Source organism: Gymnoscopelus microlampas (assembly GCF_963454915.1).
Source record: "Gymnoscopelus microlampas genome assembly, chromosome: 5".
NCBI classification, from domain to species: domain Eukaryota; kingdom Metazoa; phylum Chordata; class Actinopteri; order Myctophiformes; family Myctophidae; genus Gymnoscopelus; species Gymnoscopelus microlampas.
Window position 1 is genome coordinate 37,800,478 of NC_139942.1, and position 17,375 is coordinate 37,817,852.

Below are 17,375 nucleotides of genomic sequence, written 5' to 3' on the forward strand. Positions count from 1 at the left end.
TTAGAATGGAGGTCGATGGACACATTTGGGACCTCAAAAAAACACTTTCACCTAGAAACTCCATTCACAGTTAAAAAATTCCACCTTACTGTGGACAATGTCCAACTAACATTTCAAAGATTCCTTTTCAGGCAAACATGTCCATATTAGGATGAACATTTTAAAGTTTGAATGGGGTTTCCATTCTATGACATTTTGAATCATTACAGTCAGTTCACCTTCTTTTGGGTCTTGAGTCGAACCAATTACTCCCGCGGAGACATCAAATTTCTCTTTTGGGCCTTGAGTCTTGGGACTGCGTACACTGTGTACGCAACAGCCAAGTTTACTTAATCCAGTGCCTTGTTCTTCAAGTTTTTCCAGTTCATTCAACACATGTGTTTGTATATGGACTCATTTTAATGACCCTGCAAATTCAAATAAAATGAAATAAATACAATAACATATAATCAATTTCATTATATTACTGAAATAGTGTGACCATGAATCATAATTGTTTCACAATGACTTGTGTGATATGTCATTGTCACTCTGTTAACACTATAGTTCATATTGTTGTTAGATGTTTGATGTATGTATATACATATAAATTATTAGTTATGGGTTTAAAAGACCCTCTTCACTGTACAATGAAAGTCAATGAGGAGCATATTTTAAATTATCAATTTCTAGTCAATGGAGAAATTATTTTTGAGTAAAAGTATTGAAAATTGGAAACTCTCAAGTAAAGTACAAATACCTAAAAAATGTACTCAAGTACAGTACTTGAGTACATGTACTTAGTTACTTTCCTCTCTGGGAGAGAGCATGGCCCAGCAGAGGCTCTAGTTATGGGGTTCTTAAGATGTTTCTTCTGTTTATCAGTTCACGCCCTATAATGAAACTAACTATATCCTTCATGTGTTTACTGGCCCATGATTCCATTCACAGCCACTCTTGGTATACACTTCAGTTTTATTCATGTTGCCATTTTTGAAGTAATAAAAATGTACAACACATAATTTGTCAAAAAAAAAAAAACGGGGAAAAAAGGGACTACATGAATTAACAATCAACATTATTTGAGGCGTTAAAGACCAACTGTAACAATTTGTGAATGTAGGTTCAAAGCTGTGGAGTACAAAGAAGCAATCGAACAGAACAGCTACAGTACCAAAAAATAAAATATGAGGTCTTTCAAACTCACGCCCCTACATTAAAGTGGTCTCCATTGTAATGGATGGGAGTGTGTCCCACCCTGAAGTTCAAACAGTGAAAGGAACATCACTTGAACTGAACTCTGCTCATTTCAACAGTGCTTTGATAACAAAAGACAAGCAGCGCGTAACAATACACTATGTCAGCCTTTTACACACAACAGTTCGTCAGGAGGGCTTTTTCTTTTCTTTTTTGCAGCAACTACATTTCAGAACAAGCAAGTTGATACACAGGAATGGGAAAAGGTTGCCGGTGAAAAGAGGAGAAATAAAAGGAATGACTAACATTTATATCCCGGCGACGAGGCTGGAGATTTCTTGACGAAAGCATATGAGGAAGACGGTTAACCACTTAAGCTTGAATTATACAGAGTCGTTCAATGGTGTCGTGAGAAAAAAATAGATGCTCTCTTATATATGCCATTTCTGACACTCAACACCAACGTACAACAAACTATAAATTAAGCACATACTGTATAGGCCTAGGCGATTTTTCAGAATTTTCTCCTATAACGAAATGCCCAGACTAGGGACGGCAGGGTTAAATACAGATGGATGAAAAGACATAATATCAAAAATGTACCAACTGCACAAGATTAAGAAATCTATACAAACTTTACATGGAGACCAACAAAAAAAAAGTATTTTCACGGATATTCTGTCTAGCAAAAACGAGGAGACAAAAACGAGAAGCGGTATAAGAAAAAGCGTCAACTATGAAAATCCAAAAATACAGCCATCCTCTTAACAGACAGGTTTATAATACAGGAAGGACATCACTGATGTCAGCTGCTTTACACAAACGAACCTGTGGGAGGGGCAACGCACCCATTGATTCATTTTGTTTTTAACTTTTCTTTTGTTTTTAAATATAAATCAAACATACACAACCGTGGTATTTTCCAAATAAAGGGGGGGGGGGGTTAGGATTGAAGGAGCTGCAATGTAATGCTGCTGGGTTGCTTCACCACTCCGTAATAATAAAGAAGAGAAGAGAAACAGGATGAAAGTGCAACTAAAGTATGCTGGCGGCAGCACCAACCTGTCTACCTCGCTTTGCCTACCTTGCCTCTTGGGTGCCACTCTAAGCCTGACTTATATGCGGATGTCACGCACCCGCACACAATTAAGTGTAACTCAGGCTTTAAGTGTTTGTGTGTGTGTGTATATACACATATACCCAACACAAACACACACCACAAGTCCCCAACAGGTTCTGATGGCTTGGACAGCAAATACCCATCATCATCATAGAACTTTTGTTTGTTTTTGTTTCAAAAAATATAAATATCTCTCACGTAAAAAAATATCACAGGCGATTTATTCTTCTTCTAATACAAATAGGGAAAAAGCATTATCTTTGTAAAATTCTCGAGATCAGTCTCCAAAACGGCAAAAGAAAAAATAAATGTGGTTGAAGAAAATGTGAAAAAGGATGTACATGATGGGTCGGGTGAGAGGGTACAGGGACTCAGGGAGGACACTGCGGTACTTTGGATGTGTGCTGGAGCAGAGGTTCTGCTGGATGGGGGGGCGGGTGGGGGTTTGGTCAGGTGTGCTCCTATACAATCAGGCTGCTGCTGCCCCCCTCCCCTCCCCTCTGATGCTGGTGGTCCAGCCGGGGGTTTGCTTCGTTGGGTTTCTTCCGGGAGTCGCCACTCCGAGGTCACTCGGCCCCGAAGAGCTCGACTAGGATTCATCTGCCTCGACCACCCCTGCTCTCCTAAACGTTTACCTCAAGAAGCAAAACTGAGGCGCGCGTGACTAGCGCGTCAACGGACAACGTAATCAAAACCCCACCCTGAGCGTTCAGTTCTCCTGCGTCCTGGAGGCTTCTAGTTCGCCTTGGCCCAGTGGCTCGGCTTCTGTCCGGCATCTCTTGGCCGACCTTTCATACGCCACCAGGGTGTCGGTGTGGTCATGGTGGGGTTCCAGAGATCCGTTGCGGTCGTGGCTGGGGGCACTGGGCTGACCGCAGGCGTTGGAGTCGCTGTCTGAGGTGTGGAGGGGGGGAAGGGGAGCGTCCGATAGGGGATGGGAGGGGCCGTTGGACTGGAGTGATTCTGGTTTAACTTCATTGGTTAGTGGCAACTGGGAGCCCTCTGCTGAGCTGGAGCTATGGCTCGCTATACCTGTTGGACACATGAGGCACAAAATTAGCAGCTGCAGAAATGCATGAACAGTGTCGAACACGCAGCCTAAACATCTTGAGACGGTCACATTTACCCTATGTGGATCTTTGTCACATTTTGATGCGTCATAAATGGGTAAACAGATGAAGGAACTAACATGAACTGTGGGTAAGTGTCGCTTGCCCCCCCCCCCACCCAAAAAGAAAAAGATCTACAAGGCGACAAGAGACAGAGAGAGAGAGTGAGAGAGTGGGAGGGAGAGCTCGATCAGTGAGAGAGGGAGAGGGGGGGAGAGCCTATTTCACCGCCTTCACCCACACAATAACCTCACCAATGTGGTCTACTGAAATCTGAACTGTCTTATCGAACAGCGTAATAACCTGGACAACACCAGACAAGCTGATAAAGCGGCGAATGGCGCTGTGGTTTCTGCTTGTCCCCAATAAACCTCCCATCAGGCACCAATGCATGCAGCATGGACTGCATGGCTGTGCTCACCATTCTGACTGCTGCTGTCCTCTTTCTCGGAGTGACTGGTGCTGCTGTTGGACGTGGTGGGTGGCGGCGACGCCGCCCGGCTGGACGCAGCGCTTTCCGTCTCATCCAACAATCTGTCCATGTAATCTCTGGTGAAACACAACGGCCCAAAGCCCATCACAACGTGTACACTTGGAGGTAGTTTACTATACTGTACACGAGCCAGGAGTTCAATATTATTAACACACATATATGTTGACATATAATTAAAACCTTTATAGACATTTGACTGACTAGTTGTTGACATATAACTTAAAGCTGCAATCCATATTTTCTTTGTGTGAATAAAACGTTATTTTAACCTTTTAATCTATATGGTAGAGTATGTTAGCGGAATATAACAAACAAAATGGCAGTGGTTTGAGATGGTCTCCCTGCTCTTCTATCGATAACTTTACAACCTGTGGTCCGGGGTAGGACACCTTCTGGTTGGCAAGATGTATTGCATAAAGCTCAAAGCGTAATATCTCACTTGCTCAAACAGGCTTCCTTTTTTAGCACACGGTTCGAATCCCGCATAGAACATGAATCTTACGGATTGCAGCTTTAAACAAATATAATTTATTAACTGACTTTAATCCAAAGAAAGTGCTACCAAAACTTTTATAACAATTATAATAGAACAAATACACTATATTTGGACTTCTCAATACATTATTATGAACAGTGTCTCAATGAAGGCCGATTATGATTGGAAAATGTTTTGAGGGAAAGTATGTTGCAAATTATTCCAATTAAGTACTATAAACAGCAATTTAACAAACTATTGTCACTGCCATACAAAAATGACCTCTAAATGCAACATCAATAAAGCCTGATTTATACTTTGATGAGTATAAAAATTAAACATGAGACAACTTACGTGACGCCAGGGTGAAGGTTGTATTTCCTTTTCCCAAGTCTGGTTTGCTGTGCAAAGAAATCATAACGCTCAGACTTCTTCCACATGTAATAAAAGGCCACACATTCTCCTACACACCTAGTTCTCACCTGGAAAATTTAATTCAGCAGACACGAGACAGCCATTATTACCATCGCCTGCAGGGAGGGAATCTGTTCAATTTCAACTTGGGAGACAAACTCAAATTACAGACTGAGAATCTGACCCAAAATGGAAAATAAATCCTTGCGAGGAAGTACAAGGATTCTATAATTCTTTCCAAAGTGAATTAAAATGTCTCTCTTGCCAAGCCAAGGGGTTGAAATGGAACTGACCCGCCCACACAAAAACACAAACATTAAATAGATCTCAATGTCATTTACGGTATCTATTACAATACATCAATATGGTTACTTCGATCCATTATCTTGAGATAATATAAAAAATGTAAATGGAGTGAAATCAAATAATGACATTTATGAATAATAAGGTGATTGCAGGCGGTTCTCTTACCTTGTTGGCCTGTATTAAATGGAAGTCTTTCCCATAAGCTTTCAGTCCTTGTTCAAAGTTTCTACATTCTTCTTCAGTCCATACAGACAGTTCTTCTGTGGCAGAAATGATGACTGTTATTGTTTACACAATGTTAAGATGAGTGATGATAGCATTTCACTGGCAACACTGGGTTACCTCTAGGGATGGGCATGAATAGTCGAATACTGGGTGACACACGCTACTAACTCGGTTCCAGTCGAGTTATCCACTGCGGGGCCACACAGGTGGTTAACAAACAGGTTAAGGTCTATCACCTGAACATGTGGACATGTTTGTGTCCCCTTAAAATAAATGGCAACATCGCATGGTAGGACTGATATTTTCTCATCTTTCGTAGACCATCAGGCATAGACCCATGCCTGATGTGTAGATTAATGGGACATAATTAATGATGTGATGCTCTAGATCTAGTATATTGTCTGCAGGGGGGGGGGGGACGGGACAAAAAAGATTGTTTTTTTTCTTTTTTAAAGATTCTTTTTTAATTGCTTTCACTTGGATGTATTTATTTATGATGGTTCTAAAAGTAAACCCACGCAAATAGTAAAAAAGAAAAAGAGAAAAAAGAAATGAAAATTGCCCATCCCTAGTTACATGTTTAAACCAAATCTTACCTCCCTGACTGGCTTAAATTATTTTGGACAGTGTTCAGTATGAATATATGCAGCTGATGAAAGTGTACAATTATAAGTTTTCAAGATACTTCAATTCATTGGATTTATATTTTTCAAAGCTTTCTCCACCTCACAGCAGAGTAAAAAGGGTGGCCACACATGTCTGCTTACCTCTCGCTGCTTTTACATTAAACCTCAATCTTCTTAAAGCTTCATCTGTGTCAAAGTCACATTTAACCAGCTCGTACAACGCCTGCAGAGATAGACATTACCGCTGACATTAGGACAAATATAATACAAATGCGGCATTGCTACAATACATTTACACTCAAATTATTTTGGTGACAGTGATTCTTTATTTTAAATACATGTGTGGGATTTCTTGTTTCTCCTCGATTACTAGTAATTATGTCTTGGCTTTAGTACTTGTATAGCTACAGATAATGTTCAATTGAATACACACAAAAACATACAGATATAGAATACATCCTATGTTGATTGTACATCTCTTTAAATGCAGTACCATAATCTGACAATTAAGTCCAATTATAAAACAAATGATCAATTACACTTTTTTGTGTGACAATTCATTGTTATATATTGTTATATATTCATTGTTAAACAAGCTTAGTGCTTAATGAGCTTTCCAGTTTAGTAGACCTTGTAATCTGAATTTGTACTTCCATGTACTGTTATGCACTGTCATGTACTGTTCTCATGTCTTACTAAATAAAGTACATCAATCAATCAATCAATAGAAAAAATTAAAACACACTTCTTGATTATTCGAAAAAGTAAACTACTCTGAACGTCTCACCTGTTCATTGTCTTTGATGTGTGATCCCTCTGGGATCGCATCCACACCCTTCTCCTCTCCGGTCCGCCTCGATGCCTCCGTCAAGAACTCCACCACCTTGCCCTCAGGCAGACACTCGGGGTCCCATAACAACTGGTCATCATTTTCATAGACTAGTTGAAGAAATACAAAGGGAGAGACGTCAACCCTTTTGCTCATCATACCAACTATGCATCATTGCAGTGTTGCTGGTTTTTAATTCACCACTTTCCACCTGGCATCCCTGTTTTGGTTCATCGTACAACAAAGTATATAGGGCATAAGAAGTATTTAAGGGTTATATATGACGGACTACTGAGGTCACTTTATACTTTGCGCGACAAGCACTGGATGAAACGTTGCACTGCGTGTCTCACAACGTTCTGAGTTTTGAGCAATCATACTTGCCAACAGCATTGTCAGATAATGTAAAGAAGAAAGTGAATATGGTCTCATGCATCTTCCCAACAGTTCAATTCAGGTGTACAATGACTCTACCCACCCTCTTCGCCCTTCATTTGAGCTGTTATGATCAGGCAGGAGGCTTAGAGTACGGTTAGCAATCTGTCGTTTGTGCCATCTGCAGTGGATATTTTAAATAGAAAATGTTTAAATAGCCCTACCACCTAATCCCTACAGCCCATGATCACTGTTGCTGTATTATGGGAATGTATTTTATTGCATTTGTGTATTCTATGTATTAATTATGTGTTTTATTGTTTTTATACTGGCTGCGCCAAAGGCAAATTTCCATTTTATGTAAAGGTTTATGGACAATAAAGTTTTTTTTTTATCACATTATGTGATTATGTTGGTCGACACTCAAGCCAAATGCATGCCTTTAGACCATGCATTGTAGTTGGATTTCACTTCTACTTTATACACCAGCATTACAGTGAGATCAGAGTCAACTCACCTTTTTCATTGTCCTTATATTTACTCAAGCCCGTGGGGGTTTCTGCCTGATACATGGATCCAACCATGATCTCCTGTAGAGGTTTAACACAACACACAGGTTAGTCTGCGTATAAACTGGGACGTGATATGAGAAACGCATACAACGCTGCACGCCCATTCTAAAAACACCATAATTCAATTCTAAAGTATAGATCAGGGGTTCTCTTTTCACACCACAACCCCATTTTATGGGGGGAATTCTTTGGCGACACCACACTTTATTTACAGTGCATTTTCAAAGTGGAAATAAATAATCAACAACAAACAACCCAGCAACCCAAGATTAGTTTTATGTGTCAGTGAGTATGGGGCCAAAAACCCATTCCTGTGAACTTACAACAATCACGTAAAGACGAAGTATAAATGAGGCTTGGATAGTTTCACATACCTTTTTCCAGTCTTCAGATGGGACATAGTCTTCATCCTCTTCTGACTCTTCCTCTGCATCATTGTTACCTGAAAGCAGCATCTGTTATAATGGAGCGAACATCTCAAAATGCCACTAATTCAAAAGGGATGGGAGGAAGAAAATGGCTCTCAATTATGTTCTGCTTAAATGTATTTACCCTTATTAGCTCAGGGTAATATCTTATCCTTAAACTACAGCCTCCCCCCAATTACACACAAAGCGTTATAAAATGGCCAAAGATTTCCTTCAAAGGGGGCATATTCCCATAAATGTCCTCCACAGGCAAACATTATATGATGTCCAGTTTCCCAAGTCACTGCAGATCATTTACTTGGCTAGCTACTTGTGAACACATCAAGAAAGATTATTCAGTGTAAAAAGACAATGGTTCATACTTTCAAAGTATCTGAGTTTATGAGGACGAATCAAGTCTACTGTGCCAAGGGACCGGACTGAGCGTGTGCGAATTTCGCTGGTTGTCTGGGCTTCGTCCCCCTGTCCTGAAGATATCGTCACTCCTTCAGCCTACACACACACACACACACACACACACACACACACACACACACAGTCAATTAACCAAACTCCTTAACCCATTAAGACCTGGAACTGTGTCATTTTTAGATTTGAGCTAAAAAGCATTATTTTACACTTTGGGCTATTCAAATATAGCAGATATACAAGCTCATAGCGCGGCACCGAGTGCCGCGCTACGAGCTTGTAGATCTGCTATTTTTTTTTATTGTGAAAATGTGTGCAAATCTTTGAATATATATATATTTAAAGCGCACCGTTTTTAACTCAAATCTTTGCTTCTGGGGGTCCCTGGAACAAAATATTTTGATGGGGGTCCGCAGCCAAATACATATCATTTTGGGGGTCCTTGACATGAAAAAGTTTGAGCACCACTGATATAGAAACATACGTTTTTCAGAATACTGTTGAGATTTAGGAGACATGTAGAATCGGCCTCAGGTCTCAATGGGTTAAACTAATGGAATACAGTCACAAGTGGAAAAACAATAACGTACACAAATTATTCTCATGACATTGATAAGCAAGCATTACTTTCGGATGCACTTCAGAGGATTCAAACTACTAGTCTCCACAGTGGTGCGCAGGAACTTTACCCCTGTGCCCAAGATTGTGTTTCTTTCAAATTCAGACTCTTTTTAGAATCTGTCTGTGAGAGACTCGCTGAACACAGACCTTGTTTCGTTTCAGCTCGCCCGTGCTCCTGCTGCTCTCGTCAATGTCGTTGTCCAAGTCCTCCTCTTCCTCCTCTTCCTCCTCATCCTCTTCCTCCTCCTCAGGCTCTTCCTCTTCCTCTTCGTCCTCCTCCGCAGGTGAACCACCCCCGTAGCCGTACAGACTCAACAACTCATGAATGGGCATCTCTCCCTCCTATTCAACAAACACACATGGACATATTATATTAGTTTGTAAAACGGGCACATTTTCTAACATTTTGATTTGTTTCAGAAATCACAAATATACGAGATGTGCTGAGCTTGTAGATCAGCTGTTTTTGCCAATTTTGAACGATAACGTATATAGGCCAAGGACATAAGTGGTTCAAAGCTTCCCACTAGAATACACTTTAAAAGCATCTTTAGAAAATGTCATAACAATCATAATAACAAAAGTTACTAGTAATAATAGTAATGGTATGCATCTCTCCCTTATAAGACGATAAGATACACATCTACTAGATACATGGGCTATGATACGATTCAGGGTTAATTTAATACAGAATGTTGGTACGATTCAATGGCGATTCAATGCAATACAATGTATAACCTGATACAGTTCTTAACATTAGTTTAATGTAGACTTTATAAGCCAATTATATAAAAGTGGTTAACAATTTGATAGAAAGTTCATACTGTCAGTACACACAGTAAACGGTGTGCAGTATCCAATTCAGTACACAACATACTGTCAGCAGACAATGACAATCAACACTAAACAGTGTGTAGAACCGGCAGTCACAGAATAGATAGTGATATCACAGCATTCAAAAGCAGACTGTTAACCTAAATTTACAGCGTACTCCATTGCAGGAGTGTCCCTTGCCAAAAAAGCACAGATCTACAATCTAACAAAGGCAACGTGATACGTTTAGCATATAGATCTGTTCTTTTTTTTCAAGCGACACCCTCATTCTTTAAATTAGGCTGCAATGTACTGTATAATTTATGTTGTGTGAGTGAATGTTTGTTGGGGGCGGGTTACGTTACAGCAAACACCTCCTCTCAAACTGAGTGTCATGTCAACGATTTTGTACATAAGGTTTCAGTGATGACATACAACTCTGGCATATAAAACGGACTATAGGTACATGCCTGATCTGTACACGCAGGCGTCACGCACCAAAAATAGCAGCAGAAATGTGATCTAGCGGAAATGACAGCTCAATCTCACAACATATTAAATCAGCTATTTTTGGGGGCGCCGACGGCCGAGTGGTTAAGGTGCACACCACATAGGCCCCGATAGCGTGTCCCAAGCCCGGCGGCGGATTTGCTGCGAATCTCTCCCCAGCTTTCTCCCCTGTTTCACTGTGCTATCGTAATAAAAGGCAAAAAGCCCCTTCCAGAAAAGAGAATCAGCTATTTTCAGAGTGTGACACCAACACGCAACCAAATATAAATCAGACATTAGACCTCGCAGAGTTGTGGCTGGAAAGTGTTTAATCTCTGTGTCAAAACTTTTGATTTTAAATTTGATGATGCACTGTAAATAGGGTCTACAATTGTTTACCTTGCAGCGTTCTTGTAAAAAAAGAAAAGGTCAATGCAAGACCTTTCATAACAGGTTAGTTCATAAAGTCAAATTTATTAACTGCAAAGCTTCAGTGAACTGGTAAATTTCACGCTACATTTAGATCGATGGATTTGTGTCAGTTAATATTAAGTCCCCACTAGCAGTAATAGTCACTTTATTTAAATACATTGGACTTTTACTTCACATAATGTAGGTCAATGTGCTTTAAATTTCAAATTATGAAAATAATCAACTTTATTTGTAGAGCACTTTACCTAGAAATTAACTCAAGGCGCCTTACGATATAAAACAAAATAAAAAGTTGACAAATAAATAAGTATGACCGCATGCTTTAAATCTTAAACTCAGGATTAGTGAGAACAATATGGTGGTCATTATAAAAGAGAGAATGAATAAATAAACAAGATACACTTTGCAGCACAACGGTGTTGCATGAAAACAATCAAGCTTATACATGCCCAAAATAGGGACAGCAGGGCTGATGTGGTTAACAGTGTAAAAAACAAAAAGGCAAGTTTATATTAAAGACAACAGCAACAGATTAGTGCTGGAACCTACCCTCGCCAAGTCTTCGATCTCGTTGACATTGGTGTCATCGGCCGTCTCCATTTGTTCCTCTTCCTCCAGTGTGCGTTCGTCATCGAAGTCATGGACGAGCATCTCTGCCGACGGGTCGAACTCGTGGTCAACGGAACCTGCTGAACCCCCTGGAAAATAAAACGGAACAAGAGATTCATAAGGACAGAATAATGTTGCAAGCCGTTACAACAAAAAATATTGTTTTGAAAGTGAGAATCGTTGACAAAGAAAACGTTAAAAAAAACACAATTATTAGGCATCAAGGCTCAGACTGATCACTGTAGATGCATTTCAATAGTAATAGAAAAAAATAATATATATATATATATATATATTACCTGGGCTCGAACTCCCAAAGGAGGGCTGGAATAAAAGAAAGATAAAAGATTAGATCAACCATTATTGATCCCAATCAATGAGGAAATTCAGGTGAAATACAGGAATAAGTAGAAAGGTATGAATAATACTAAATAAATAAATAAATAGACTAGTTTGAACCCATCTGCACTTGGTCTGACAAGAGTTCACACATAATGTATATTCTATCTATCAATAAATACAAGTATAATGTACAATTTATGTATATTAATAAAACAAATATAATACAGGTTTGCTTGACTGAGTGACTGCTTAGTTGACACCATTTGTGTTTCCTGAACTGACATATATTTGATATATTGCAGTGAAGGTGTATAAATTCAGTGGTGTTAAGTACATTTACTCAAGTACTGTACTTAAGTGCAATTTTGAGGTATTTTTTAATTTACTGGAGTATTTCCAATTTTCAATACTTTTACTCCACTACATCTCAGTGGCAAATGTTGTACTTTTACTCCACTACAATTATTAGAAAACTTTAGTTACTAGTTACTTTGCAGATATAAATTATTATATTATAAAACATACATTAACCACTTTAGCCCTATTTTATACATAGGCCGATCGCCAATCTACAAACTCACAAACATTTTAGTACTTTTACTTTTGGTACTTTAACTATTATTTTGATGCCAACACTTTGCTTTTACTCAAGTAACAGTTGTGAACATAGGTCTTAATACTTGTAACAGAGAATTTATATATTGTGGCATTCCTACTTTTAGTAAGTAAAATATACATCTTCCACCACTGCTAATATTATTATAAATACATTGCAGGAGTACGTTTTCACAGGAAAGAAAAGCGCGCCTGAACTTGTGGCCGCAGGGCTGATGATAGAGTTTCCCTGGACATTTACACTCGGTCGTGCGACGGTGTTGCTGACCAGAAATAGCAGATCTACAAGCTCACAACGCGTCACTTTCGTGACGCGTTGTGAGCTTGTAGATCTGCTATTTCTCGCCAGCAAGCAACACCACCGATTACAAGCTAATGCGTTAAAGCTAGGCTAGCTACTTAAAAACGCAGCTGTAAATATTTATCAAACTGGGAAAAAAAAGAAAAGACATATGAAATGTTCGCATTAAAGCACACGTACACGCCACATACACAACGCGTGTATTAGTTATTGTTACTAATATCTATCGATAATAATACGTGACAAATCACTTAGCGCATGCTAGCAGCTAGCGTTGCTTTGCTAAAGCCGAAGTTTACAAAACAATTGCGCTTCTTACGAAATTATATAAGTGTGTCGCGTCGGAAAATGCAACCGCCTTAAACACTTCACAAATCTCTCCGGCTCGTCTGGGAGGAAAAAATACTCCAAATCATAAATTAATACATTCTGCTGAACGGCGTTACAGTACAAAATATGTTTTATTTATTTTTTTCCCCCCCGAATATTTATGACACTTTCCTACCTCCGCCATGTTTGTTTCAATCCTGCGGGGGGCAGGGGTCAGGGAGACCCCGGATGAGACTGGCCCCGCCCACAGCAGCAGCACCAGGAAAGAAAAAAAACATAATAAAGATCCCATCCCATCGCCCAAAGGAAGGGCCAGTGCTATGGTCAGCTGACTGGTGGTGATAAGAGATTATCACCCAGAAATGTCAAATTTCTGTTTCTGAACAAACAAGAAAGAAAGAAAGATGGATGGACAATGTGTCCTCCACAGAACCTCAATGGAAATAGGCCATAGGCTTTTTTGGTTTATCCTTTTAGCATCCTTTTGTATAAATATTTACCGCTGTGCCTTTTTTTGCAAACTGTTGATAAAGTTTTCAATCAATCAATGAGATTTCTCAGAGCTTATAGGAATCAAGGGCAATTACAACCCTGTGTGAATTCATCAAAAAATAACATGTTATTCTAATCGACATTTAATTAATTCAGCTCAAACACAAGAATAAAGACTCATAATCACTTTTTGTTCTAAGTTTGGATGACAAGTAGACCTGGTGAGTTACTTAAGGTTAAGGATGCATTTAAAAAAGACTGCAAAAGAACAAAGTATATAAATCAAAGTTTAATATGGAGTTAGGTAGTTTAGACACACTATACTGTACTGTATGTATAGTATATAGCAAAGTAATGAATGTTTACAGAACATTTTGGTTTTCTTGGGGGTCTTTTTCATATGGGATTGTAAAACAATGCAATTTAAACTCAGGATTAGTGAGAACAATGTGGTGGTCATTATAAAAGAGAGAATCTGAAAAGGATCTGAAAAATCTGACTTATACATCTTGATCACATGACCCCAGAGATAATGTGTACCGGTGTAACGAGTGTAGGACAGAATCTGTAGGAGTAGTAATAAAAAGTGTGTTTTGAAGAAAACACACAATGGCTGAAAATTAATGTAATCTAAATCTAGTACAAACCGGGCCTATAAATTGCATCATGATCCAAGGAATCATGGGAAATAGCAATGTTGATTGACCTATGGTTCAAGAGTTATACTGTAGGCCAAAACGTGAAATGGGCTGTGGTAGCGCCACCATAAGGATATTTGAAAAACTTGGGATGGAGGTTCTTCCTTGGCTTAGTGGGAATGTGTGTGCAAATTTTCCCAGTAATCGGGCACTGCATTCATGATGGCATTGTGTGCAAGACGGGCCAACCCCCGCAAATTTTGGAAGCCAATCAACTTTGGAAGCCAATCATAGCCAATGGGAATGAAATATGAGAAATGTGACAGATATGTCTTGATAACATGACTACAGAGATAATGTATACTGATTTGCGTGAGGTTTGGACAAAATCTGTAGGAGTAGTAACAAAACAAAAATCAGTGTCATGGTGGCGCTATAACAGGCCGATTTGAAAAACAATTGGGTGGAGACTCTTCCTTGGCCTACTGGGAGTGTGCGTGCAAAGTTTCCCGCCGATCGGTGCAGCGGTGCTTGTAGCATGTCGTGCAAAACGGGCCCCTCCAGCAAACTTTGAAAGCCAATCATAGTCAATCGGAATAGAATCCGAAAATCGGACAAATACATCTTGATCACATGACTACAGATATAAGGTGTACCAATTTGGGTGTGGTTTGGACAAAATCGGTAGGAGTAGTTGCAAAAACTGTGTTTGGCAAAGAAAACGCAAAATGCTGTTAATATTGTCAGGTGGGAAATGGGATAAATAGGGGTGAAAGCCAATCTTAGCCAATCAGGATGGAATATGAAAAATCTCAAATCTGACAGATCCGTCTTGTTCACATGACTATAGAGGTAATGTGTATCGAATGACATAGTCTCGGCCAGTCTCAGCCACGCCTTTGGTCTGGCGGAGACAAAACATGTGTTTTTTACAAAATATCTTAAATCACAAACAAACTCCAACCATGCATAATTAGATGGTATCCTGGCTACTTGCTTACAGATAATTTTCATAATGCGGGTATGAGACTAGGGTAACGCAGTTCCATGGCAGTTGTCATCATATAGTAGTAGTGCAGGGGTTCACAAACTTTTTGGAACATACAGACAAGGCTAAACAAACAAGGCCTCAAGCCCCTGTGATCATTCCACTGATCTAGTCACTCAAAATAAACAGCATAGACATTTGCCACAGCAAAGAGGGAGCTGTTCTTGAAGGTGTGTGAGGTAAAAGTGTCATTGGACGCGTCCCACAGGCAGCGACTTCCAAAGCGCATGTTCTGATTGCAGAGCTGGCCGATGTTAATCAGAACAATTATCTTGTAGCGAGGAATCATTAGGTCCTTTACACGGGCTTTTATCACCTTGTGGAATTGAAAGAAACAGATTTCAGTACAGCTTAACAAGTTTGACAGGATCACTGTATGCTTCCGCAAGTTACATTTAAGACAATTACAATTTACAATTTAGGCATTTAGCAGATGCTCTTATCCAGAGCGACTGACAAGTGCAAGATCAGAGTAAAATGTACTCTGGCATTACTTGATAGGATTAACCCTGGCCTAGACAACAAAAAACTGGGTTATCAAGTAAATAGAGTGCAAATAAAACAATTAAGTGCTACAAAGTATCAACATTTTAATGTGACCCTGGCATGGTCCATTGTGGCAAGAGATTAGTGTACATGAGCATTGTGCAATTTAGATATTCCTTCAACCAGGACTCAGGAGATAAGTTATATATTGCATAAATTGCAGCCTTATGACACAATCGCTTTTGAAAAACCCATTCCATTCTGTTTTTACATTACATTACGTCATTTAGCAGACGTTTTTATCCAAAGCGACTTACAATAAGTGCATTCAACATAGGTATGGAACAAAACTACAAATCACCAGAAGTCTTAAGTGCATTCTCTTTTACCTCAGATATGGTCTTTGTCATCTGACGACACAACTCTGCTTCATACTTCTCCTCTTCTAAGTAGCTGGTGAGCACATCCTTGAGTATGTCATTGACCAGAAGGACAGGGAAACGTCTAGAGGGTCCTTTTCAAAAGAAGAAAGACAAGACCCTTAACTGCAGTTGTCTGCTAAGCCCATTTACTGTGTAATTGCAATGATTGTTCATGACATCTTGGTCTAAACACATTGTCAGTCTGTTGTGTCGGTGCATGTTTTTCATACAGATGACCGTTCTCAATACCCTACCTGTAGGCGAGAAGGCTTACCCATGTGGTAGGTGTTCTCCATTTGCACGGAAGGCCGAGTGTTATCGTCATGGTGACCCGGCTCATCGATGTAAGAAACAGTGCTTATAGAGCTGAAAGCCGTGGAGTAACATTAGTTACCTTATCACAATCAGCACATTACTAGAAGATTGTTTGTTGAGGTCCAGTTGTGGGCATATCGGGTGTCGAACTGGCAACGTCCTGATCTGGAGAAAGCTTCCATACCAAACAGCTATGGCCACTTCCCTACTTTTACAAAAACTAGTAGCCTACTTTCAAGAAAGAAAAGCTTTATTACTAGTTCCTATAGTACAAACCACCATCAAAAATACAAAATAGCCCTGCAATATTATCTGGTTGATTGATTTAGCTCTTGACAAAAAACAAAACAAAACCTCTAAACATTGTAACAGAGTGTGAATTGCTGTATTTGGGACTGTAATAGATATGTTGACAATGTGTAACAATTTCAAAAAGTTGACTTCTTTTTAAACATAATATGTGACAGTAATAGAAATTTATGATGGAGTTAGTTAGGTTCTAAATAGCATATGTTCCATCTACCAATCAAATTATTTTGGAAAGTTAGAATAAGCCTACACTTGCATACCCAGCTTGGGTGTTTAAAAGAGTGGATCTTGTACTCACTCCTTTGTCTTGGCCACAGTTTCCTTAGCTCTGACTTCATGGCTTCCGAGGGAAGAGACACTGCCTCTCTTCTTTAGAAGAAGTCGAGCTTTCTCCTTACTCAAGTCAGACATGATGGTAGCCTCACTCCTGATGACACAATACAGGATGACAGGTCACTATCTTTAAACCAGTGATTCTCAACCCTTTTCATTTCAAGGACCCCCAGTTCGATGTAGGCTAGCCTACATTAGGCCACGGACCAATATCAATTATTATC

General features: G+C 39.5%; 2 protein-coding genes across 6 annotated transcripts; both read right to left on the reverse strand.

The window, feature by feature from the left end:
* Window positions 1-947: 947 nt before the first annotated feature.
* mier1b (mesoderm induction early response 1b, transcriptional regulator) lies at window positions 948-13,320 on the reverse strand. 5 transcript variants are annotated; one of them, XM_084056422.1, is made up of 13 exons: window positions 13,284-13,320; window positions 11,820-11,844; window positions 11,461-11,609; window positions 9,325-9,519; window positions 8,511-8,640; window positions 8,095-8,162; window positions 7,666-7,738; window positions 6,732-6,883; window positions 6,086-6,167; window positions 5,259-5,350; window positions 4,728-4,774; window positions 3,827-3,954; window positions 948-3,328 (listed from the first exon to the last, which is right to left on the reverse strand). In XM_084056422.1, the coding sequence occupies exons 1-13, from the start codon at window positions 13,290-13,292 to the stop codon at window positions 3,006-3,008; spliced, it is 1,473 nt and encodes a 490-aa protein (XP_083912548.1). In that variant the 5' UTR covers window positions 13,293-13,320; the 3' UTR covers window positions 948-3,005. The 5 variants fall into 5 exon arrangements, with proteins under 5 accessions (XP_083912548.1, XP_083912545.1, XP_083912547.1 ...); XM_084056419.1 differs by having other exon boundaries at window positions 4,728-4,855; XM_084056421.1 differs by having other exon boundaries at window positions 5,259-5,353.
* Window positions 13,321-15,398: 2,078 nt separating this feature from the next.
* dynlt5 (dynein light chain Tctex-type family member 5) lies at window positions 15,399-17,229 on the reverse strand (the record flags this gene model as incomplete). The annotated part of the gene is made up of 4 exons (XM_084057603.1): window positions 15,399-15,602; window positions 16,162-16,286; window positions 16,469-16,560; window positions 17,117-17,229. 4 exons carry the CDS (start codon window positions 17,227-17,229, stop codon window positions 15,399-15,401), a joined length of 534 nt encoding a protein of 177 aa, XP_083913729.1.
* Window positions 17,230-17,375: the final 146 nt, after the last annotated feature.

Excerpts from the sequence above, each read along its gene's own strand:
- mier1b (XM_084056418.1), bottom strand. Across the intron at positions 7,739-8,094 it reads CATCTGAAGACTGGAAAAAG|GAGATCATGGTTGGATCCAT; the intron begins GTATGTGAAACT and ends AAACCTCTACAG. Across the intron at positions 5,354-6,085 it reads TAATGTAAAAGCAGCGAGAG|AAGAACTGTCTGTATGGACT; the intron begins GTAAGCAGACAT and ends TTTCTGCCACAG.